The 25,043-nt window shown below is 38.0% G+C and overlaps 2 protein-coding genes across 2 annotated transcripts in view; both read right to left on the reverse strand.

Moving 5' to 3' along the window:
* Positions 1 to 3,405, reverse strand: part of LOC103148109 (caspase-1-like) — a 23,637-nt gene extending 20,232 nt beyond the window's left edge. The window contains exons 1-8 of the mRNA XM_016678975.1: positions 3,331 to 3,405; positions 2,558 to 2,842; positions 2,105 to 2,190; positions 1,373 to 1,549; positions 1,042 to 1,276; positions 815 to 952; positions 635 to 738; positions 344 to 447 (exon numbers count right to left, since the gene is read on the reverse strand). Of these exons, the coding sequence (XP_016534461.1) occupies positions 344 to 447; positions 635 to 738; positions 815 to 952; positions 1,042 to 1,276; positions 1,373 to 1,549; positions 2,105 to 2,190; positions 2,558 to 2,842; positions 3,331 to 3,337 (1,136 nt within the window). The 5' untranslated portion in view covers positions 3,338 to 3,405. The remainder of the gene's footprint in view (positions 1 to 343; positions 448 to 634; positions 739 to 814; positions 953 to 1,041; positions 1,277 to 1,372; positions 1,550 to 2,104; positions 2,191 to 2,557; positions 2,843 to 3,330) is intronic.
* The window catches only part of LOC103148110 (uncharacterized), a 29,615-nt gene extending 5,593 nt beyond the window's left edge, over positions 1 to 24,022 (reverse strand). Inside the window, exons 1-16 of the mRNA XM_016678976.1 lie at positions 23,928 to 24,022; positions 23,642 to 23,739; positions 18,373 to 18,404; positions 14,191 to 14,223; positions 14,015 to 14,095; positions 12,610 to 12,642; positions 12,481 to 12,504; positions 11,729 to 11,788; positions 11,598 to 11,644; positions 10,820 to 10,872; positions 10,515 to 10,741; positions 10,183 to 10,436; positions 7,141 to 7,266; positions 5,473 to 5,608; positions 4,922 to 4,969; positions 4,756 to 4,830 (exon numbers count right to left, since the gene is read on the reverse strand). Of these exons, the coding sequence (XP_016534462.1) occupies positions 4,756 to 4,830; positions 4,922 to 4,969; positions 5,473 to 5,608; positions 7,141 to 7,266; positions 10,183 to 10,436; positions 10,515 to 10,741; positions 10,820 to 10,872; positions 11,598 to 11,644; positions 11,729 to 11,788; positions 12,481 to 12,504; positions 12,610 to 12,642; positions 14,015 to 14,095; positions 14,191 to 14,223; positions 18,373 to 18,404; positions 23,642 to 23,691 (1,279 nt within the window). The 5' untranslated portion in view covers positions 23,692 to 23,739; positions 23,928 to 24,022. The remainder of the gene's footprint in view (positions 1 to 4,755; positions 4,831 to 4,921; positions 4,970 to 5,472; positions 5,609 to 7,140; positions 7,267 to 10,182; positions 10,437 to 10,514; positions 10,742 to 10,819; positions 10,873 to 11,597; positions 11,645 to 11,728; positions 11,789 to 12,480; positions 12,505 to 12,609; positions 12,643 to 14,014; positions 14,096 to 14,190; positions 14,224 to 18,372; positions 18,405 to 23,641; positions 23,740 to 23,927) is intronic.
* Positions 24,023 to 25,043: the final 1,021 nt, after the last annotated feature.

The raw sequence follows: 25,043 nt of genomic DNA on the forward strand, positions 1-25,043 counted from the left end.
TATTTTTAATGACTTATGTGAAAAAGCTAATTTGTGTGTGATTTAATTCCTTGTTTAATGGAAACTCTGCAATTGCATAATTGTCTCTTTGACATCCTCACAATATCGACAAAGATTTTCCCAGATTTGTAATGGAAATGCAGCTAATGTAGAGCCGTTTTTCATTACATATGTTTTTAAAAAGACAATTAAAACATTTTGCATGTTGCTCATAGTAAATAAAAATATAGTATATCATCTTAACAATATTTATTTATCTATTGTGAAGCATCATGGACATTTTTCTAAGCACAGGACTGAAGCGTTTTGTTAAGATTATGAGTTTCAACAAGATGCTACATACCTGATTCCCGTAAGGGGATAAAAGTGTTTTATCAATGTGCATCTAATTATGGCTGGCATCTGTGGTCGACCAAGAAATCCAGTGTGTGTAAAGGAATGGACAACCTGTTGGGACGAAACAATTAAGAAAATCTTTCAAGACTAAATCAGCATCAATCAGTAACAAGCTATTTTACTGCTTATTTGTAGTGATTAATTTAAGCTAATATTTTTAAAAAACTTTTTGTTTTGTTTTGTTTTTTTTATATTTTGTGCCTACTTCACACTGAACATTTTTGTTTACCATACCTACCTCTTCAAAAAGCTGGGAAATATCTTTCTGATATGACTTTGTCCTGAAAACATTTACAATGTTCTCGATGAAAGACTCCCGATTTTGTCTGAAGAATATAATTTCTGGAGGGAGATGAGCAAGTATTAAAAAGTAATGAAATTACAAACAAATGTATCTAATGTTTCACTTTAAACCCACCTGGCATGTCAGAGAAAAGACAAATGAAGTCTTTTTCCAAAGGTAAATGTTGAAACTTATTTGCTTCAAGGTCTCCAGGTGGCGAAAAATAATCCGCTGTGTTTGGACTGTCACTGACCAGAACCCTTCCTCCTCGTTCTGAAGCATAAAAAGGTAATCAGGTGAGACGAGATCCTTACATTAACTCTCAGTGAGCTTTGGTTTCTGCAGCAGCAGATCTGAATCACCTCCTCTGCAGGCCTCTATGATGATGACCTTTGGTTTATCTATTAGCGCTGGACAGCCCTTGGAGCCCAAGTGTTTGAAAATGTTGTCGATTGGAAATTCATCTGGTTTGTCCTCTTTCCAGTCAACCCCAAGAATTTTCCCCAGCTGCCCATGAGACATGATAACCACAAACACGCTGTCAGTCTGTTTTAGTTTGGGATGTTTAGTGAACTCAATTAAAGCCTCATCGATCGCCTGAAAGAAGACAGAAAATCATGTCACCAGTTAATAATTAATTAATTAATCAGACAAGAATCTATTTCATTTAATCTCCCGTCTAGAATAAAGTACCTTTCCAGTGAGGTTTGTGTATTTCACCACCTCATATCCCAGATTAGAAAGCAGTTTCTCCATGTTCTCCTCATCTTTCTCTGCTCCCCTTCTGATTATTAAGTTCTCAGAAAACTTGACATTAGTGATCAGCAGAGCTACGCGGTTCCTCAAGGAGGTTTGGGTCACAGGATAGACCTGAGAGACAAATGACAAATAGGCAAGGGAAGCAAAAAAATTTAATGCTGGTTTCTAAGAACTGACTGATTTATTTTGTTTACACAAAACAATGCGTAGGTGTGAAAAACCATCCATGAGATGATCCTGTTCCATTAAATTCACTAATATGTTGCCAAAGTTTACTCTGATCTTTCAAACTAAGGATATTTTATACATCCATCCATCATCCAATATGCTTAACCCTTGTGGATTTGCGAGGGGTGCTGGTGCCCATCTCTACCAGTCAACGGGACAGGTGAGAGGTCGGGTACACTATGGACAGGTTGCCAGTCCATCACAGGGCAACACAGAGACCGACAGGACAAACAACCATGCACACCTAAGGAGAATTCAAAGAGATCAGTCAACCTGGACTGAAGAAGCCGAAGTACCATGAGAGAACCCACGCATGCATAGGGAGAACATGCAAACTCCATGCAGAAAGACCGAGGACCTTCTTGCTGCAAGGCAACAGTGCTACCAACTGCGCCACTGTGCAGCCCGTATTTCATACTGCATAATTTAATTACTGACCTGTTCATTTTCCTTTTTGTTTTTTTTCCTTCTTCTTTCGGTTTTTGAGAACACTTCCACGATTGGCACAAAAGGTGTTGGTCGAACTAAACAATAAATATAGTTTCTTAATATCTTCACTACTGTACTTGTTGAAGTACTTCTTTTCACAACTATATCTATTATCTGTAGACATTTACAGGATACAGGATTTTTTTTTTTAACCCGTAGCGTTTTAAAAATATTACTGAAGCTTTTTTTTTTTTTTTTACAGTTTTATTGAGTTAAACAAAGCTTTTAAGAATTTGAATGGAGTCATTAAGGGTTTTGGGTGGACAGGCGTGTGCCTTAAGACAATGTTATACTCCAATAAAAGATCCATCAATTTTTATGCTTTTTACGTATCTTTGCCAAGGATTCCAAGAACCGTTTATGGGTCTGGATAAGATTAAATATAACATTTTTTCCTCTTACCTGACATACCAGGTTGAGCACTGGTCAGACCCAACTCATGGTGAAGAACTGGGTCTATCTTCTGTAGGTGATCAATCAGCTTTTTGCTGGCTGTATGTCCTTTTTTGATCACACAGTCAATGAGACGACGTGCCTTACTGGCTCTGGTAAGCATTTCCTTACGTATTGAATATCTCTCTTCATCTTTCAAAACACCGTCTTCTAAAAGGCGGTCCAGGAGTTGATGAAGTACTGCTCCGGACGCCTTGACCACAAACTGAGATGCCACTCTCCGTAGTTCCATACCTGTAATTGCAAAGACATGGGAAAAAATAGTAATCATTATTTAGATACTGTTATTTAGTCAACTCAACAAAATGCATCCTATTCTCAAATCATGAAACTGTACTGCAGTGAAAGAAAGGCTAGGGGAATTATTTCTGTCCCCGCGTCGAAATAAACAAAAAAGAAACGAAAAAAAAGTGCCCAACAAGATAAAATAGTTAAAATAAACCCAATGCAAACACAAAATGATACAGGACTGTTGAGGGTTAATGTAGAAAACCTTAAATAAAACTCGTTTTTTAAATGTAAAAAAATGTCGTTTTCTTTAAGATAACAGAAGGAAGCAAGAGTCGTCGCTTACGTTGGCAGGAGTAAGCAACGACGGTTTTACCGAAACCGAAACCAAATTCCTTGTTTTTCCGTACAAATATGGCAAATAAAGCTGATTCTAATTCTGAATACAACACAGCATAAGTACCGTCTTTACATTTCAAAGTTGGTTCTCTGACCTGCCATTGTTCGATACTGAAGTTTCCAAACTTTAGCCTGCAAAACAAAACTAAACTTAAAAAAAAAAAACACTTCCTGATCCACCCCGATTCCTGTAGGCTTCGAATCCTTTAAAGCGAAACGTCAGCGCGGTCGCGATATTGCAAGTGGCATATTCTCCTTGAAAAGCTGTACTCAAATACGAGATAAAATAAAATTTCTCTACAAATAATGACGATTGCTAAAAAGAAATCCTTTATTTTTACTTAGTAAAAGTATTACAAAATTGAGTGCAATTAATAATAAAAATCAAATTCAGATTACCAGTTCCCTGGGATTCTTATAAGTTTTTCACTTTTATTGAAGGATGATAATTTTATCTAATAAATGTTAATCCTGAAAAAGAACAAAATTAATACATCAGGCAGGTTTATTTTACAAACAGAACATATTTATTCTTGTCTGGTACACAATAAAAAACTTAATACACCTATTCGGGGGCGCCACCAGGAATCTTGGGCCCCCTGACAAAAAATTTGTTTGGGCCCCCCCACGCAGCTGCTGTTACAATTTTTTCAGTATATTTGACCCATAAAAAGCATCACAATTTTAAAGGCTAGTATCTGCCTTGCTTTCTTTGGTTCAATACTGATAATTAGCACAATATTTACTGCTCATGAATTTAACATCCAACAGTCCACATCCAGTATGCAAGTAGGTTGCTTAAATTTTTTCTATTAGTTTTAGATTACTGAAATGTCTCTCCCCATGAGCAACAGTCAAAAGCAATGTGCAACTACACATAAAGCAATCCAGACTTCTCAAAAATGCTATGTAGTTGCATTTTATTCAAGTTGCAGTATATAACTAATAAAAAATATGTTTTCTCCATATTTGTTAAAGCTGTCACCATGTCGTAGTAGTTTGTTATGAGACAGATAATCTGTGAAAACAACCAATCTCCTCCATCTCCTTCCTGAATTATTATTACTGGTCAAAGTAATGCACCGCTCTGACCAAAACAACCAATCAGAACCAGTAAGACGCTCTTAGCGCTGTCAATTAGCCTCATTCACTCACTGCTAAATGTGCTAATGGTGGAGAAACAACTTATTGTTACAAGAAACCGTTTATCTGCCGTCATTGGTAGCTATGCTAACTAAACTGAGCATTCACAGTTTGAATTTGCATAGCTCTAGCTGCAGCANCTCTCAATGCAACCAACTCTCCACTGTTGTGGGACAATAAGCTATGTTTCATTAGAAAGCTTCAATAGTCTGCTTGACAACATTAATTTCTAGCACTGGAACGTATGCAACTGGTATCAATACTTCAATATGATTAGACTGAACTGATCGCATACTTCTGTATATAATCTGTTTTGAGTCGGAGCCACATAATAAAACAGAATTAAATTTAATCAAAATAAACAGATGATGATTCACCTGACTCGTCCTGCCACTTCGGTCTTTTACAGGCCATTTCTTCTTCTGAGTGGCTGCTGCTCCTCTGTCTGCCAGCTGCAAGAAAAAGATCGATTTGAGTCACAATGCCCAGGCCAAAAACACGAAGCGATATCCGTCTCCCACCGAAGACCGAGAAGGAGCGTACAGATTGTCCTTTTCCTTGACTTTTTTTCTGAGCTGTCCACACAGTCGCCTGAAAAAAAAAAAAAATCAAAAGATGGACATCAACCACACGAAACAGAATATAATCAAAGTAAAACATCAACTATAAATCTCACCAAACAGCTGAAACCGGCTTTCAACAAAATGCATGGAAAGCTATCAGACTCCCATGTGATTAAATATTGACAATTAATTCCACCTAAATCCTAACAGGTTGCTGTGACATGGTCAAAATGTCTTCGTTATGCTACTGATACTCTCAATGGAATTACCAAATTTTTATTTTAATTGCTCACTAAACAGTCATATTATATTGATTTACAATGTCAAAACAAACAAAGTTATAAAAATATCCTATAAGTTGCTAAGCATTTCTATTAATGAAAAAAAAAAAAACATGGATATTAAATGTGATCCAGACTTTGAGGCAAAACTTTACGCTATTATTTGAAATGAAAGAATAAAGATTTTTTTCCTAACTAGTGTAAGTGTAGCATCATAAACAAGGAAGCAGGAGAATAAACGCGCTGGCACCTTCTCTGATGGTGGCAGACCAGACGGTCTCGTCCGTGTCGATCTCTATTAGAGACAATTTGAAAGGAGGCGGCTCCTCAAAGAAAGCTTCAAAGTAGCCTTTCATCTTGGTCACAGCGAGCGTGAACTTCAGCTCCTTCAATGAGACACAAACATGGTTTAGTCACAAAAGCCGAAACGTTTTTGTAAGGTAATGATTATTTTCTCCACGTCAACAGAAAGACCTTCATAAAGTCTGCAGAAATGTTGGTCAAAACAAAATACCCAACATATGCAATTAAAAAGGTAAAATGTAAGTGTTTCGCAACAAATCTGGACAAACATGAAACCAACACGACTTGTACGTAGAGGTAGTTTTAGGGTAAATGAAAGTATTATTTAAGCTGATTAAAATCTAATTTTATCCAAAGTTGTATCAAACGTCTCTCTTCAAAGTAGGATTTTCCACAGAATTTGGACTCATTTCATTTGATTTAATTTTTTGTTTTGTTTTTGGAACCTTGAACCTTCAAATGGTAAGCCTTTGAATCCCAAAGATTTAACTTTGGCCCACCAGCTTCCCATAAGCTCTTACCGGGAAACAAAATGGCTTCTTTTGGCCCGAGTCTTCGGTCACCACTCAATAAACTGAACAGTGTCTCTGGAGCTGCCATTCAGCCTGTGCGTACCTTGAACTCCTGCATCTTCAGCAGCTGTCCACGCTTTGTGAATCGTCACCTCACACTCATCATGACTCACAGAAGTTACAGGTTCATAATAACCTCCTGCAGAGGTAGTCACTCTTCACAGATCAATTTAAAAGCAGAGTAGGCTCATTCATATTAAAAAGGGAACTATTAAAATGAGAAACACCTAAAATAGTTTTTTTAATAATAACCCTTCAGGGTCATAAACACTGTATTGACTCAGACGTCATGTGTAGGATAAAACATTACGTTAATTTTGTCTACAGTCTTGATAAAATCTCTTATGCACCAGATGAATAATTTTCAATAAATGTTTTTTAGCAACCACAACAAGCAGCGCCTTGTTTTACGCTTTCGTTCGCAGAGAGCTTATGAAATGTATTAAACATTCCTCTTTCTCCGACTTCAATTGCTCAGTATTTGCGTGGACAACACGGGTTGAACGGCTTCGTTCACTTCCTCCGCTGCCATTGCTAAAACTACGATTCTAAAACATCACAGAAAATAAACGCCAACCAGTTCACCGATTGGCTGGATTGAAATTCTACCGGACAAATTGAGTTGAATAGCAGAAAGCCCAGACGGAGCCCTGAAGAGATGAGAATCAAGCAGAATTGTGTAGGAAGGCAATGACCAGACTATATATTTCTCAAATACTGCTAAATTTTGAGAAATTTAGCAGTATTTTTTTTATAGTTTTTAAAAACTATAAAAAAACTGTTTATAGTTTTTAAAGAGGTACAAAATGATCCCATTGATCATTTTGGAGAATCTTATAAAGACACAAATAAGTAAAAAAAAAAAAAAAAAAAAAAAAAACAGATCACAAAACAAGCAGAACAATCTTTTGAAAGAAAAATCTAACAGTTTTAAACTATTTTCTAGTTTCCCCAAAATATTTGACATGATTTTTACTGTATAGACCATGATCCAGTCTGAATTATGCCTTATGAACATGACTTATCCACATGCAGAGACACACCTCAGGTTTGATGTCCCCCTCCGGCTCACTCACGAGGCGATACGTCCCCTCGTCCAATTTACACGTGGGAGGCTTATCGATCTTCATGTATCGATTCTTGTAGCCCCGAACTTGTTTGCCTATATCCTGAAATGACAGCGGCACAGAGAGAAAACAAGATGAAGGGGAGGCTCGGTTTCTCAGCAGCAACAACAGGTGGGATAAAAATAACCCTGAAGACAGCGTTTTGCTGGAAAAGGTCACTCCAAGTTCAGCCCGCCGAACAAAAGAATCATGAAAACTGAGAAACCGCAAGGAAAAACTGACTGCAAACATATTTAAAGAACTAGCATCTCTCATCTGGTTTTATTATTCATCAGCTGGATCCTCCCAGGCCCACACGTTCATGTTCATGCAGCCACATTCACGCTTCCCGAATTACATCACAACTGCTCTGCTTCCCGTAATTCAGGCGTTCAAAAAAAGCGTGTGTTTGGCGCTCTCTCGCTTCTTAAAAATATATTCTGACTTTTTTCCCTCCTCACACAAAAGCTCAACATCACTATCAGTTAGCTATCCGTTAGCTAAAGCCATGCCAATGGCTTTAGCTAACGGATAGCTAAAGCCACTCGTTACGCAAGTTTGGAAATGTGAAGCATGACGAAATCAAAGCAATCACGACCGCAAACACGAACAGAAGTGAAAGTCACCTCCAGCTCTCCGTCTGTTCTTACGGTTTTCACACACGGTTTTCAAAGGTGAGGCATTTTGCTGGAGTTTTAGCCACGGACAACAGAGCTGATCAAAAGTCTGAGATGAGTTGAGTTTTTCTCCCTGTAAAGACGTTTTTGTTTTTTTTTTGTTGTTGTTTTTTGCCGTTTTTCCTTCTCCTGTTTTGTTCTTGCTTGCACACAAATGGAAAAAAAAAATCCAGAATCTAAACACTATTTAGTCACACAGGAAGATTTTTGAAAACTTGTAAATTAATAGATGTCACTGGACACAGGAAGTGTGTAAACCTCCCTTCACGCCCATTAAGACTTTCCACATTTTGTCCAATTACAACCACAAACCTAAATGCTAATAGTTCCAACATCTGACAGACACCCAAACAAACAAGGTAATGCACAACTATTAAGATGAAGGAAAATGTATTAAGTTAAGTAAAAGTCTAGAAAAATACGGAGAAATTAATTTGTCAGAGAACAGCTGATTTTTAACTGAGCTTGAATAACACACAGGTGGACTCATTTACTAATTGGGTGACTTTTGAATGTAATAAGTAGCAGATTTAGGGGCATCAAGGTAAAAGGGGTTGCATAAAAAGGCCTGGCACACCTTTTAGATTTTTATTTGTGGGAGATGTATCGATTTTATGACAAACTGCCCCCAAAATACTGTAATTATTTCAAATTTTCCATTCACAAGACTGGGTGTTTTTCAAGGGACTTTATGTAATTAAGTTTAAACAGCAATTCCACGTCTACAGCATCCAATTATGCAACAGAAACATTTTCTTAGCATCACCACTGAAATTTCGTGGATAGTTGTTAGATAAAACAGGTTTCTTTTCCTCAAAAAGATTTTGGTGACAGTCAGGTACTGAAATCACAAATAAAACAGGATCCTGAAACTACAGAATGTTTTCTAAAACTCTGACCTCATTTCCAAACTACTTTTGTTTTACAGCTGCAAGATGCTGCGAATAACAGCACAGCTACAGTTTCTGTGCATATTCTCATTATGTGTATGAATTTCATTCATCGTCTCACCTTTAATCATTTACTTGAACTGGGATTTTCCTAAGGTGAAATTTACATACAAATAGCAACAGGTGTGAATTTTTCATCAAATGAAAAAGCCACCCAATTATTTTATGGAGAAAATGTGTATTGTCTCAACGATTACACTATTTAGTCACAATGATAAAGCGTAGAGTTGAAGGAGGCAACCTTCAAATAAATTAACAGAGATGTGTGCGATATGGCAAAAAAATTCATATCACGATAAATATTCTGATGGGTGGCGATAACGATATATATCACAATATGATTTGCATAAAACGTACAATAGAAACAAAAAAAAATCCCAATTAAATGAAAGATATCCATTTGTATGCATTTAAGCTTTTGTGCTTACTGAAGTTGTACTGGTGCATAGCACAATAACAAACAAGAAAAATAAACTACTTGCTCAATTTTTATCTTCACCTGAAAGGAACAGATGGTTGAATTTGGACCCATTTATGTGTTCAACAAGAGAGTAATCCTAAACTTTTATCAAAGCTGGCTTTGGGGTCGTCACAGAGTTAGCGCCGCGGCTACAGTCATCAACACAGCTGTTTCTGGTCTAAAACCCAGGCCACTTGGCAATCTGCTGCAAACTTTCAGAAAAAGAGATTTTAAAATAGAGGGGAAAAAAGGCTGGAATTAAGACTCTTGACCTCAACATTGCTGAAAATTAGTGGACTTAAGATTTACTACTGGGAATGTTTCAGAAAACCTGGTATAAAAATTCATTAAAAGTGTTTATTGTACCACCATCTCACTGTGGAGAAAGAATAACTTAGATTTATCATTAAAATATTGAGACATTCATTCTTATAAGTAGGCCTGTTATGATAAATTGTCCCAGAAATTATTGCAATAAGCGATAAAATTTTTGTTTTCAGGCCATTTTAAAGTAATATATTGATAATGTCATCATAACGCAAATTCACTCTCAAAGACCAATAAACATTAATTTTATAAAGAAGATATTTTAAATATCCAAAACAAAACGCAACCAAAAACAATAAATAAAAGAGAAATAGAAACCATGTGCAACAGAAGCTATAAATAAAATGCATGATGACGTCTCTTGGAGAAAAATTGCCTTTCAAATAATCATTAGATAAATTAATCAATTATCAAACTCATTTTGATTTATAATGTGATTAATTTTTTACTGATAAGGAGAGCATATAAACTTCTCTCTGGAACAGTAGAGCTGCTGTTAGCCAAAACTGCCCCAGAATGCCTCTGGTTTCTCACTAGAGACGACTGACTGGCAGTAAGTGCTTACTTTAATGTCGGACGAGCTGTTTGTCGCTAGGTAGACGTGGAAGCTGTAGTTGTTGGTGTCGCTGCCGAGCTGCTTGTAGACTAGAACCACCCCGTGGTGCTCCACGGACCCTGACTTCTGAATGATGGGACCGACCGGCGAGAGGGACGTCACGTTCCACTTCACGTGGCTTCCTGAGTGGTCTGCGGTCGGCTCAATGAGGGGACCGTTGTCCTTAACGTGCAGAACGCTGAACGTCAGGTCCTCCTCTGGATCTTTGGGAACACACCAGTTTCATTTTAGCTCTTTTAAACTGTGCGCCTCGGTAAAAAGACGTTACACGATGTTCTTACGGGCTAAGCAGATGGAGTGGGGGAACTGGATAGAGGTGAGGACAGACGCGTCCTTGTCGACGGTGTTGACGTTGAAGATCGGTCCGGCGAACTTCCAGGAGTTTGGCAGGAAGGAGCCAAACTTGGACCAAGACAGGATAGAATACCGCACCAGAACCGGCTCGCTTGCTTCGAAGACCAGACCGGTGACCGAACACTCATACGTGCCTTCTCCTTCCAGCTGCAACCTACAAACATTCACAGAGTGAGTGGCGGAGCGTTTTACTGCGTCAAGGTCTGCTGCAGAGACGCCGCGTCTCACTCACTGGAAACGTCCCTTAGACTTCCTCTGAGGAGTAACAAGCTCCGTGCCGTGAGTCTGTCAGAAACACATACAACTTATTCTTTCACATAATCAATAAAGTATAACACAAACAATACAAGAAAGATAAATAAAAAGGAAAATTAGTTGTTTTTTTGTCATCTGTAAAATACAATGCTGATCAGATGTATTTTCAGACTTATCCTGAATTAGCTTTTTGGTCTCAACTAAATGTTTTAAATTTCATTTTAAAAAATGTAACCAGAAAAAATGCAAAAATAGTGTTATTTTTAAAGGGGAAAAATGTGACCCAAAGCCACCCAGCCCAGTGACAAAAATGTCATTTCCTCTTGTTAAATTATGAATTAACTGTTTTAACCACATTCAAACCCAGGTCTGACCTGCTGAATCAGGAAATCACTTAATCCAGCATTTTAAGAAAAAACAAAAAACAAAAACAAAAACAAAAAACATATGTAATGGTAATGTTTCTTGGGTCGTTCTGCTTCTTCAAGACGACACAGAATGACTTAATTGATGGAACCATAAATTTTCCCTACCAGTAAACCTGTCCTGCCATCAGTTAAAGGACATTCAGCTGCAGAACAGGTTGATTTTGATAACTTTTATTCCCCTTAATACATAAAACTTGAAAACTATATTTTGTATTACTTTGGCAAAAATGCTGAAACTGAAGAAATCTCTAACCTGGTGCCGTGTCGCAGCACGGCGCCAGCAAAATAAAACAATATACGAAGAATACATCTGGTTTCTCAGCTCACCTGATGGACGGATTTGCATTTTTCACAGCATATCTTAAATCGTTCATCTGTCAGGAGGATAGATAAACAAAAGCGTTGAAACAGAGTTGTTCTCGTAATATCGACGCTACATCAACATACGCTATGCTCACCTCTCCCATTTACAGCAGCGGCTTGAGGTTCAGCTCCTGCTCCTTCAGATCCAGAATTCCCTGTTTTCCATAGGATACATGTCACTTTATAGCAGCTGCAAAAGGCTGGATTATGAGGTTAAAATCCAAGTCCCTCAGGATCAATGTTTGTTCCTTTACAAACATTTACAACCAAGCTGGTTCATTTTTGAACTCGATCAAGAATCTGCGAGTAAAAATCCTGATGCAACATCTCGTCTGTGCTGTTTGCCAATTCATCAATACAGCATCTTTCCTCTGACTCTACAGCAAAGCTCAAGCAAAGAACTGCTTTCACAATGTACTTAGGGCTCATTCGAGAAACAACCACTTTTGACAGGTGATAAAGAATAAAAACTGGTTGGTGACAGTGAAACTCAAAGATCAATCAGGGCTACACAAAGGCCAAATGGCTCCCTTCCGGTGGAGGCACAAGCCTTAAAAAAAAAAATATTTATATCAGTTGTGCCGCTGCCGCTTTTTGACCGAGCCACATTCTGCATCTGGTTTCTGTTTCAGTGCTACGCTAAAGGGTTAATTAATTTATTTATTTAAGAATTATTTACTGCATCATCGTAATATAAAGTGATACCGCTGAGCGCAAAATGAAACTCATCTGAATTAAAAATGTAATACTGCCTGTAAAGTAGCAACAGCTCAGACAGTTTAGCAATTAGCATCTAAACAACCGAGGAGCAGCTTGAGCAAACAGTCTGATTTATTACATATCTTATCGTTTTTATGTTCCTCTTTGTCGTCTGCAGGGAAAATGTAAGAAAAAAGCAGATAAATGCAAAAGTGCTCACAATAATTCCTGGCGCAACATCAATTTTTGAATTGTTTACATGGAAACAAAGTCTTACCTTCTCCCTTTTCATCGTCTTCAGCGCCCCCTTCTGATGAAAGTTGGAATGCAATAAATAAAAAAAGAAAGAGGACACAGGATGAAAAAGATACTAAGAAATGCAATTCTAGTTTATATAATTATTTTTAAAAAATATATAGCAGTTTAATTCACGAACCAAATCAAATCAGAGTTTTTATAAAGATGTAATTTCTACAAAGAAAATTATTTATTAGTCGGGGTAGAAGAGTAATAGAAAACCACCAGATCTGATGCTGATTCTGTGAATGATCAAATCAAATATTAATGTGGGGTTCAATCAGTGACGCCATTTACTATATTTTGAACAAACGGGCGGCTCTTATTTATGCAAAATAGGAGTAAAATTTTGGGATCAAATGATCCCAAAAAATTTAAATAGAAACCGAAACCAGAAAGACTCGGAGGAAGGTTAACGTCATGGAGTGGTCAAACCAGTCCATCCCTAATCTGATAAAAAATGTTTTGCATTATGAAACAGGCCATTATATATGAGATTACAGTTCAAACTGTAGGATGTTACTAGAAAGATTTAGTCAAAAGAGACTGAATTTACAAGTAAAGCAGTTATCAAATTTCTTATAGCTGGTCTCAAAGTCCTCTTCATCAAAGCTCCACAATCATCATCACCAGGATTATTACTGTCCCTTTAAGAAGCTGTACGCGTTTCAAAAATGCCAGTTCTGCACACACAGAGCAAAGGGACATCGTACATTCAATAGCCACTCAAACGGGTCAAAGGTCATATCCACAGTTTGTATGTAAAACTAGATGCAAGAAATATTTGATTTGCATTTAAAATGTGGAGAAGTATTTTAAATGCTTCAAAGCAGCACGTATCGCCACAGAAACATCGTCTGGTGGTTTCCAGTTTTAATTTTCACACCACAGTTCATCTTCAGAGTAACCGTCTATGTTCTCCTTTCTTCTGGGTTTTGAGGTCAGTGTGAGAAGTTCATGAATTGCTTTTATAAAAACAAGAAACAGTCGGGGGGGTGGGGGGAGAGTGTGTCTAGCTTTCTAAAAGGTCAAAAAGAAAAAACTCAGCTTCTCAGCATCTCTGAAATGTAGATTTGTTTTTTGTTTTTTTTTTGCATTTGTTCCTGGAAGGATGACTAATTGGCGGAAGTTGAAACTTGGTTTCAGTGCCGTTATCTTAGTTTGACCACTTTTTCTTTTTTTTTAAATGTTAAAACTAACATACAACGCCTTGACACTTATTGACACTCATGCATCATGCATTTGTCTATTTTCTTATGCCAAACGAAGCGCATGTCTTTTCCTACCATTTCTTCTCAAACTTTGTATTATCGTTGTGCCTCCTAATCTGACAGAGTTTTACTTTAAAGACAGACAATCTAAGTGAGCGATTCAAAGAGTCTCACCAGAATTCTTCTCCTCCTCCTCCTCGTCGTTCTCCTCCTCATCCTCATCTGAGCTCTCCTCAGTGGATGCTCCTGCAGTCTCTGTGATAGACGGGTCAAACAATTAAAAAAAAAAAAAAGGTTTACCACAGTCAAAGTTTTAAAACTGCAAACTAAAAAAAAAGCCAACTGCTCACCTGAACTGCTGCCATCACCCTCTGACAGGTTATCTGCAAACAACAAATCAATTTAAGGTTAAAACTGCTTTCTTCTTATTTAACTTGTGCCAAATCTTTATATTTTACTAAAATATTAATGCTGAGCGATCGTGACATGTTTATGACCTTGCAATTACATTCAACTTGGAAAGAAAAGCAACATTTTGAAAAGACTTGACTGTTTTCTTTTTACATTCACATGTTTTGTGTTGTAACCTACGGGGCTCTCTCGGGATTATGGGGGAATTTTTTTTTTCTTTTGAATTCCCCCCCCGCAAAAACGTTCTAGTCAGCTCATTTTCTGAAAGTCCTTCTGCTACAATATAGGGTTTAAGGCTTTTACATATATGTTAATATCTTGTCTGTGATATATTTGAAGTTTAAAATCTTTTTCTTTGGGATAAAAATGCACCAGACTTATAAAATATAAAAGAAAAACAGGTCAAATGAGGGCTTCCCATCCCCAGTCTGAAACGGAAATAGTAAAGGAAAAAAATAAAGTAAAAATAAATGTATTCAAACTATTTGGACTGTTTTTAAGTTACGTTTACAGGGTAATAAAGTCATCCGACAGATTTAGTCGTGTCTTTTTCATGTTGGTGGTCTGACCAACACAGACCACCATAATAAATCAATTTTCAACCAGTTTCTACATCGAAGAGTTAAAAATGTATGAGCACGTTTTCACTGAGGCTCTTTGCAGTTGTACACACGTATACAATTTTAAATTGGCATTTGTACAAAATAGAGCAGGATGTATTTGCTCATTTGTTGTGAGGTAGCGCAAAAAAATAAAAAAAAATGTCCCCACTCCCTTTGGGGGTGGTCTCCGTGGTAACCAGAAAACACCCAATTCTGCAGAAGAAACAGAAATACATGTACTGTGTGAATTAAGTCCTCTTCTACTTTCTCACAGACCGAAGTCTATTTAAAGCTGCAAAAACCTGACGCTCAAATGTTTCAGCACCCTTGTTGCTGCGAAACAGTTTTCTGACATAACTGCATTAATTTTTTTTATTTTCAAAAGCCGCAGCAGGTGCAGCCCCGGAGAGACTTCGTCATAGAGCCTCCTTAAGAATTTTATTTTCACCCTCTTCAAAAAAAAAAAAAAAACCCTAAGCACGGCTAAATGACATCATCACCTTTTATATATGCAGAGTTAACCACAAATGAACTGTGTGGAGAGGCATGCAAAAGTGTCAAGAATTAACATGCTGACACATATTTGTTGATGGGTCCGGAGGAGTCTGTGCTCCAGCAGTTAGTGCCATCTGGATGAGTGCCTCGCTGTCTGATGGATGGGGCCCGTCCTCTTCGTCAGCCCACAGAGTTTTATCTTGGACTAACAAGCAGATGCTGCCATCAGTGCACCACCCTGATCAATCTCCCTCCCTCACTTTGCTCAACCCCCCTGCTTCACCTCTCCCACACCCTCTTCCCTTCCTCCTGTCCTCGTATGCCTCGGGTTCTGGATGAAACCATCCCTCTTTGTAACCCGACCATCTCTTTCCTCTCTATTAAAACAAACAAGCCAAGTGGTTTCCGTACCTACACTTAAAAATGCATGCTTGCATGTACAACTGTGCTGTTACACAAAGCTGGAAATCTGTGGACGTAGCCTGCCATCTGCTGGTCAAAGCATCATAGTACACATCACTAAAAAAAAAAAAACTCACCTGTGTGACTGCAGTGCCCTTTGAACCTTTTCAAACCTACAAATTTCACAGCATTTTATTTGTATTTTGTCTAACAGAACAGAAATGAGCACATAATTGTGAAGTTGGAGGGAAATTACGACGACTGAAAAACGCATTACGGTATAAACGTCTAATATCAGTTGCTTTTGACAATTATTTAGTTCTTTGCTTCAAATATTGTCAAACTGGTGACGTAACATTTCCTGTTCCATCTACAGTTTCTTCTCGAGTGGTTGTTCTTATTTTCTTCTTTCACTCCATGGTGCATCTTATTTTCAAGCAGTTATGAGGCTCGACGGCAGAACATGAAACTGCTGCTGCCCAAGTCGTTCAACACATCGTTGCTAGGTAACCAAAGAGCGAGTTAGTTGATGCTAACAGCTTTGCTTAGCTCGCCATGAAAGGATGAGCAGCTGAAGCCACTCCTCTGCATACATCCCCCAGAATGCAGTGCTTTTCCGAATCGGAGTGACATTGACATTGATCATGCGTCTATAAAATGTATTGTCATTGATTTATTGCCCAGCCTAAAATAATTCTGATAAGTGTTGTTGTGCACCCATAGACTGAAATGTCGGATCATTTGTAATTGCTCGAGATCAGTCAGACGGCTTAAAAATTTATTCAAACATTCATTTCCAGGTGTTGAGACGGAGTCTAAATTGGATTGGACAGAGTCGGTGAAATACGATTATGCGTTGATATGAAACTTTTTCATTATCATCCTGCTGAAAAGAGAACCTCCACTCCAGGTTCAAGTCTTTGCAGTCTATAATTAGCTTTCTTCCAGTAGCTCCATCCATCTTCCCATCATCTCACATTATACATTCAGCTCTTTGGTTGCAAAAAAAAAGAGAGGAAAAAGTCAAATAAAAAAATGTCCCTTTTCCCCACAGATGTCCCATATTTTGTGTCAAAGAGACAAAATGTCAGAGTTCAGAATCACTGATCCAAGTCATTTTTTTTCTCCTATATGAACTTTGTCTTGAGTTGAATGAAAACTGGAAAAGAATGTAAAGATAATATGAAAATTCTCATCAGTCAACATGCCATTTTACACTAACAACACAAAATTGCAAATTTGTGCTATACTTTTATTAGTTGTTGAAATTGCTAAGCCTTTGTCCATGTTTGTGAAATGCGTGTAAAGATGACAGAGACTAAAAGTCCAGTGATGAGAACGAGCAGGTTGCCTGTAAACCTGCGAGACGGGATTTGGAGCGGCCACACAGTCGGTAAACAACTTTCTAGAACCGGGTGCTGATACGAATAATCAGACATGAAAGGTTGTTTGTCATAAACCGCCAAGACAATAAGACAATGGTCAGACTTGTTTCAGGGAGATAGGAAAGCACAATTAGCAGAAGGAAAACTAAAGGCTTATGAAGTTTTATGGTCAGATCATTTATCATAAGCCATAAAGCTAAAGGACAGAGGCACAAAAACACAAACCCAGAGCGCCCAGGATCTCAGGAAAGGAGGCTTACATTTCAAAAAGACGCAAACCAAACGTTAAGATGTTTGCTTTGGGGAAGATAGTTAATCTCTGAGCTGCAGATGCATGAAGAATTTGCATGAACTCAAGCGTTTGTGTAGAGGAACCTGCATGCAAAGTGGTTACAGCAAAAGAAGAATGTGTAAATTTTTTTTGGCTTCTTCAGAAAGATGCAGATATAGATGTGAAAATGTAAAAAGGTAGAATCACAGCTGATGTAATTTTGCATCAGATTCTCCTAAGTGATCAGAGGATCTGTGCAGAGAACGCAGTAACTCCTCCAGAGCTACTATGAGCGGCTTAGCTGCTTCTTCTCTGATTTGCTCTCCTTGCTTAGCCTGTCTGTCTGTCTGTTGTTCACATCTTGGTAGGTTTACAAATGTGCCATGTTTCCATGAACAGAGATCTGTGGGATGTTTAATAATCTAACAGCATTAAACTTTCTCCACAACTTCATCCCTGGCCTGTATGCTGAATTCCTGGTTCCTTATGATGGCGTTTTTTCACCAATGTTATCTAACAAACCTCTAAGGTCTTCAATTATAGGACTTATAGGGAAATTAAACAACACAAAGGTGTGTTATGAGCTAAAACGTTCAGGGGTGTAAACGAGAATCTTTTAAAAGATGGCTGAAGGATTCCATTTCTGAAATATAACTGGACTAACAAATGCGTATCAATTTTTTGGTTATTGATTCAATCATGATCATTTAAAAGTCATTTTCTTCTTGGTTTAGTTTGCTCTCGCGCAGAACTGTGGTAAAACCAACCTAGTAATACGTGGCACCACTGAAAACAAACGTGTTGACATGACTTTGCAAACATACTGCAGTCCTTTCAGGCAAATGATATGAAAAGCACTGAGAAGAGAAACCGCACAAAAGATGCAGCGCCGCATGGGCCTCCCGGCAAAGTCAAAGCAAACAGAGAAGCTCACAGCAATAAAATAAAGGAACTGAAAGTGAGTACCTTTGTTCGCCAGGGCAGGGACGTCCCCGTCTCTGTAAGACAGAAAAGATAAACGCAAAATTATTTCAAACAAATCAAAGTGACGAACACAATGACGATGCTGGACGTAGTTTATCTTAGTCTCAAATTCTACCAATGAACATTAGTGAGAATTGTGAGACATGCAAGAAAAACAGGAATCTAGTAATCACGCTGTGGAAAGATGCAAGCTCCCACCAAATAAAATCCTCTGGAAACCTTAAAAATGTCAAGTCCTTAATTTTCCCCAGCAAGCTTCAAGTCTAACATCAGTCGATGAAACTTTTATCAAAAGCAATTCCAATAAAAAGTTGAGATAAGAAAACAAAAAAATCAACTTGTGTGAGAATGAAACCATCACATTTTTTTAACGAGCAAATTATTCTGCTTATTAAAGCATAAGTAGGGTTAATAATATTTTTGCCGAGTGTTTAATTGCACACATTGACTTAATTTAAGTGCTGAGGTAAATTTTTATGGACTTGTAAATGGAGCACAATTTGCTGATGAAGTGAACGCCTGGGCTAATCATTCTCTGCAACGCCATGTTTTATAAACATGGTGGGTCTAATGGACTTTGAGTTGGGGTTTTATGACGAATTAGAGACACTTAGTGATAGATTGACGTTGGCTATTAAATGCCTTCACAGTTGTGTACCCTGTCCGGCTTTGGTAATTTCTTACTTGACTTTTTCTAGGTTTGAGAACCTAGAAAAAGGGATGGATCCCTACCTAAAGTGCAATAAATCACACCTGCAGGAGAGATGTTTTATACCCGCTTTCACCACCTTTTATTTAGGATAATCTACTCATAAATGACTCGTAACTGAGGAAATGTGACTATTTAACAAAATCTAATAGCAGGCAGTTACTCCAGGTGGTTTCAATTTGTCATATTTCAGAAGTATAAACATGAATCACAATCAAAATAAATACAAATTGGTTTGATTATAACATTTTACTGAGAAAATAAGCTTTTTGTAAGATTTGAACATTTTTTTTAGGATAATTTATCTACGCGATTCTTCAAAACGCTACACAAAAATAAATGGCTTTGTAATGCTTCAAAATAGATGAACACAAAACAAATGAAATAGAAGTAAAAAGGAAACAAATGGAAATGCATTAGTAAGAAATAGGGGTACAACTTGGTCAAGGGCCATTGAAGACAACAAAACCACATCGTCTGCATAAAACAGAGCAAATAGAAAAGAAAAGAATGAATCTCTGGGCAGCACACCGCCTTTATGACGTCACTTTGCTTTTATGTCAGGTAAAACACAAAACCTGAAGAAAATGTTCTATTTCCCCTCAAAATATATCAGATTATAATGTGTATGAGGCCTGAATTTGTGGAACAAAGTCAAAACTAATAAGTATTCTTACATGATTATGTTAGATTGGTATTATATTGGACATGTTTTAGACAAGAGTCCTGACAGCCCATCTAAAAATAAATTGTATGATTTATTTAATGGTATTCAAACTGTTTTTTTTTGTTTTGTTTTTTTTATTATTATTATTTTTAAGAAGAGCAGCTCGACAGCCTGCTGATACAATGCGAGTTTCAACAAGAGGCAACATGTCTGATTTCTATTAGGAGGACGAGGGAGAGTGCAAAATACCCACAGGGAGGCGTGGTGAAACAATTCATCTGCCTCTTTTCCTGTTTCTCTCCGTCGGCTTTTAAAAATGTTAAAACTCCCCAGAACATGAGCCAAATGGTGAATTAGGAAATGGGGATATGACATCTGGCAGCTGTTTATCCCGATAAGGAGCTGCCACTTCCTTTTCTTTTACAATAAATGTCCAGGAAAAACAGTATTTTCTCTCTCTCTCCCTCTTTCTTTCTCTCAAGGTCGTTTGAATTGTGCCTCTCCCAAATAGAAACACCACAACTGCTGCGGGGAGCTCATTAGCTGGTTGCCTTGGTAATCATCGCTTCCTCTGACATGTGGGTTTTGAGGTTCTTTAAATGTTTTCATACAAGCAAAACACCCTGTGTGCGCCTTTAGATTACTCTGCTGTAAGTCCTTTCGGAAACTTGTCCCACGGTATTCCACAGCAAGTCCAACACAGCAAACCTGACCAGGATTAGTTTCAGGTTGGCTTTGTTTGGGTTGTTGTTGTCGCTTGACGTCCTGGGTCAACGTCTAAGATAAGATATGATAAACATGACTGCGAGGATGCCGTATTCGATTACAAACCAGCTGCCACTGGACCGTACAGTGTCGTATTGACAACTCTTGAACTTTTCCACATTTTTTAAATCATACTACAGCCACGATCTACAATGCATTTCATTGGAATTTCATGTCATGGCGCAACACAAAGTATTACGTGAAAGAAGAAGAAACAGGTAGAGGGACGAGCAATAAACAACCACAATATGTATCACAATAGAATATTGATCATTTCGCTGAAGTCTGGTCCAGAACCGCACAGCATTCTGGGGGATGTAGGCAGAGGAAAGAGTTTAGCCGCTCGACCTCTCGGGGCCAGACAAGCTAAGGTTGGTTGCGTCAACTCTTTGGTTACCTAGCAACAACCTGTTGAGTAGCAGTTTCATGAGAAAATTGAGTAAACTGTGAGAAAAGTTAATGTCCCCACTTTGGCAGTATTTTACAAATTTATAACAAAAAACTAATCAATAATTATCAATCTGCACTGATATGAAATACTCTTGTGATACTTTGTCAGCCATATTGCCAACCCCTAAAAAGATATTTTAAGTTTATTTTACAAGTAAAATCTGAAATACATGACGTGCATTTGTTTTCAGTCCCTATATCAATAAATTACAGTCCTTACAAACTTAAAGTTCTTTCGAAAATGACTCAAATTCAGCCTGACTGGATGGAGAACTCTGTAAATCAATTACCAAAACCTGCCACAAATAACACATCAATACTATTTGACATAAACCATTCGATTGTAGCTCAAGCTGCATGTTTTCTTTTTGTTGCCTTCAACATGTTTTCTGTCAGAATTATTTAGTTTTGTCCAACTTCTCATCTACTTGAACCAGCGTCCCTGTTTGTGTTTTATCCCTATAGCATGTTTCCACAATACCATTTGTGATGGTGTCAGTGCTGATGTACACCTAATTTTTTTTTTTTTTTTACTTCTCGTCATTCTCATCTGTGCTTCCTCCGCTACGTGACCTTTACTACACCACGTGAGCAACGTCATTTGTGTCAGGTGTGAACATCTGCTAACTGAGAAAATCTGTCCAACTGGCTGATTTTAGCATGTAAAATGCACATTCAAACGCTTGGAACACATTTCACAACAATTACTGCGCTACAAAATGTCCTTTGAGATATAAAAATTGCACACACATTGAAATGATAATATATTTGTCATGTCATGTTCTGCTTTACTTCTAGAGTTACAGTAGACTACAAGGCAGTGCCTTCTATGATTGGTGATAATAAACATTCACCAATAATGTTCAACAAATGTTGGGTTAGGGTTCATATTAAGCTTAAATCACATACAAATGGACTCTATCTAATAATTAGGCGACTTCTGAAGGTAGATGGTGGCAACAGGTTTTAATCAGGAGTATCAGATAAAAGGGGATAAATAAAAATTTAATTTTTATAATCATCCATCACATGAAATTTCAATGAAATGAGGTAAAGCTAAAGTTTAGGGACTGCACATACTTTTTCTACGCACTGTTTTCTTCTTGACATCCAAGGTTTGGGTTTATTTTTTTACTTCCTCTGTTCTCATGTGCCTCAGTCCTCCTTCTGTCTTCAGAGGGCTTTAGTTTCAGCAGAAAGCTACAGGCCACAACATCTTCTATGCTCCCCTCAACTTCCCGTAAGCACAGCGAGAGGACATCTGTGTGTAGACAAACTACCGCCAGTTAGGCCGCATCCATAATGACGCTGGAGCAAAAGAAAATGGAAAAAAAAAGAAAAGAAAAAATCCTGACCAAATTATTTTTCTTCAAATCATTAATTTCTGTGTTTCTAATTAATCATCAGCGTCAAACGGAAAATGTGTTGTTGCTGCTGTTTATAGGTCTCAGAAGTTTGTTTTTTTTAAATAACATTCCTCAAGAAAAACTCATCTGTTCACTTCAAACCTGTACAGCAGAGTCTGATTCTGTGAGCTCTCAAATCACAATATTGATCAACCTTATTAAGTGATTGTCACTCTGATATTTCTTTCCACAGCAGCTATGAATCTCAGCTGTCTAAAAAAGCAGTACGGACGGAAAAAGAAAGCGGACCAGAACACAGACTTGAGGAACCCCAAAAGAAAGAGCTGCAGTTTGATGCATGTAATCTGATCCAGGAGAACAATTTTTAAAAACTCAACAACACCGTTAGCCTATTGATTCACATACTGTGATCAGCAGTGTTAAAAGTAGAGACGAGGGTCAACAAAACCCAAAGCTGCTTCTACTGTAGTTGAATCACATTTAGGAAAGTTAGTCTGAAACCTTTTCATTGTTTTTAAGATTTCTCCAGAAAATACATGCATGTTGTTCTGTTAAAACCTGCAGCTATTTGCTTTTAATATTACACCGTAGTGTTGATCTGGTGTTATGCAGGGTTCATATGGGGACTTTGCCATGCAGCTGATGGTACAAACAGAACCTGGGCAGTGTTGTATGTCACTGAGCAGAATGAGTCATCAGTATCAGCTCACCTGCTGGTACAACAATAACATGAAGTGGTTAACATAGAGGAAGTGACTGATGAGGATTCTCAACTTTTTTTTTATGTTATGGTAAAAAGCATAACACATCTGGCGTGTCTAAATAAATATACAATAAATAACTACAATCCCAAACTGTAAATATGAAGCTGGCGTGTTTACAAATGTCAGATTTTTGTTTTCTGGCGTTATGAAAGAGTCGCAAACTATGCTGATCATTTAACTTTCTTTTTGGCGCAACGTGAATGACACAGTTTTGTAGGTGACTCATCCAACTAGTGTAACAACACAACAGCGTGCTCCGCAGAGACGCCAACAAACAGATACAACTTCCTTCTCCTTTTATGCCTGAAATTACTTTCAGTTTTACATGTTTTTTCTTTCTTTCTTTCTTTCTTTTTTACAACAGGGAAGCACAGCTTGTGTTTCCTGCTCGCTTGTCTGTTTTACACAAACTGGTGAGCCTCGGCTCGACAACAAAACAAAAGACCTTCACTTCCTGTGCCCGAAGCGACAAAAGACCTCCGCGTTTATCTGTTTTGTTTTAGTAATCGATGGCGGGGGGGAAACTCACCCGTCTTCCAGGTGGCATGCCGCTCCACAACTCGCCATCTCCGCCACCATCCCTCGGCTGTAATCTGCAGTTTCTCCTCTGAAGCTGCTGCGCCGAGCGTGTAAAAAAAAAAAAAAACCTGAGGGAGGCAACGTTATCACCTCATCTACATTAAAGGCGCTTAAGCTGACCGTAGGTAAGGTCTCATGTCACGTTAAACGCCACGCGCCTTTTTGCTTTTTCAAAACGTAAAAAAACCCCAAAAAACTGCCTTGCGCTATAAACATAACATCATTTAATCCAAACCTGCACATGCGTTTCAGCGGCAGGCGATTTTCGATTTGCAGCAAAACACATCAGGGCATTGTCTCTTTACACGCAAACAGCGCCCTGCGATTCCAGCGGATAAAGATCATTTATGCAAATGAATAGCGTCTGGCCACAGCACTTTGCCTTAAAGGGCTGCAGCGCTGCGCAGTTGCGGCGCAGCATTTGGAGGGGCAGCGACGTAGGCGGGAGCATCACCCCGCCTTTACTGGACTATTTTAATGTCATACGTATGATTTACAGACTTGTTTAAGAATGTCGGGGATAAACCAGGTTTGTAACTTATAAACAAATGAGCAGGAATCAATTAAACCACCTTTGCTTTTAAGCTGGGAGCCTTTCTGTACAATCAGTGGGTGCGCACCATTTGTCAGCCGGTGAAGCAATAAAGCAAAAGATCATTTCAAAAGGCGCAGCAGACGGATGGCCCCGCTGTGATCCAACAACAAGAGCTCTGCTGAACATTTCTTATGGTTCAAAAGCAATTCTAAACAAATGGATGTGAATGAACTCGGTGTTCCAGCTGTTTTGCAATTTTCTGGACGTTTGTTCCAGATTTGCGGTGCATTAAAACCTAATGCTGCTTCTCCACGTTCGGTTCTGGTTCTGGGGATGCAGAGCAGACCACTGGAACCAGAAGGAAGACCTAGAGGAAAGGAAAGCTGCATGATGAATTCTAGACTGTTAACCAAGAGGTGATGTGTGGTGAGTGGTGCAAAGCCAAATGAACAGCCTAAAAATGTCAGTCCGTGAGTGGAGCCGTGTTTCTTCTTAAATTGTATATTTTACGCCACTCTGTATTTGATACATATCAGACTTCAGCAAGACAAATCAATGGCTGTTTTTCTTTTAGTTGCCTTAACTGTAGGCAATAAAATCATTTTTCTAAACTGGAAAACAAGAATAAACACTAACATAGTATTCCTTGCATAATGTGTAAATAAGAGGAACGTTATTTACACAATGTTCCTCTTTTCTATTTCTCATTTTCTATGTAAAATTCTTCTAATAGTTTTCCATATTTGTTTTTAGGGAGTTGTTTACAATCTGCAATCCCAATATGACTTACTTTCTATTTGGGCTATTTAATTGTACA

This window comes from Poecilia formosa, unplaced genomic scaffold, assembly GCF_000485575.1.
Source record: "Poecilia formosa unplaced genomic scaffold, Poecilia_formosa-5.1.2 Scaffold197, whole genome shotgun sequence".
Taxonomy (NCBI): Eukaryota; Metazoa; Chordata; class Actinopteri; order Cyprinodontiformes; family Poeciliidae; genus Poecilia; species Poecilia formosa.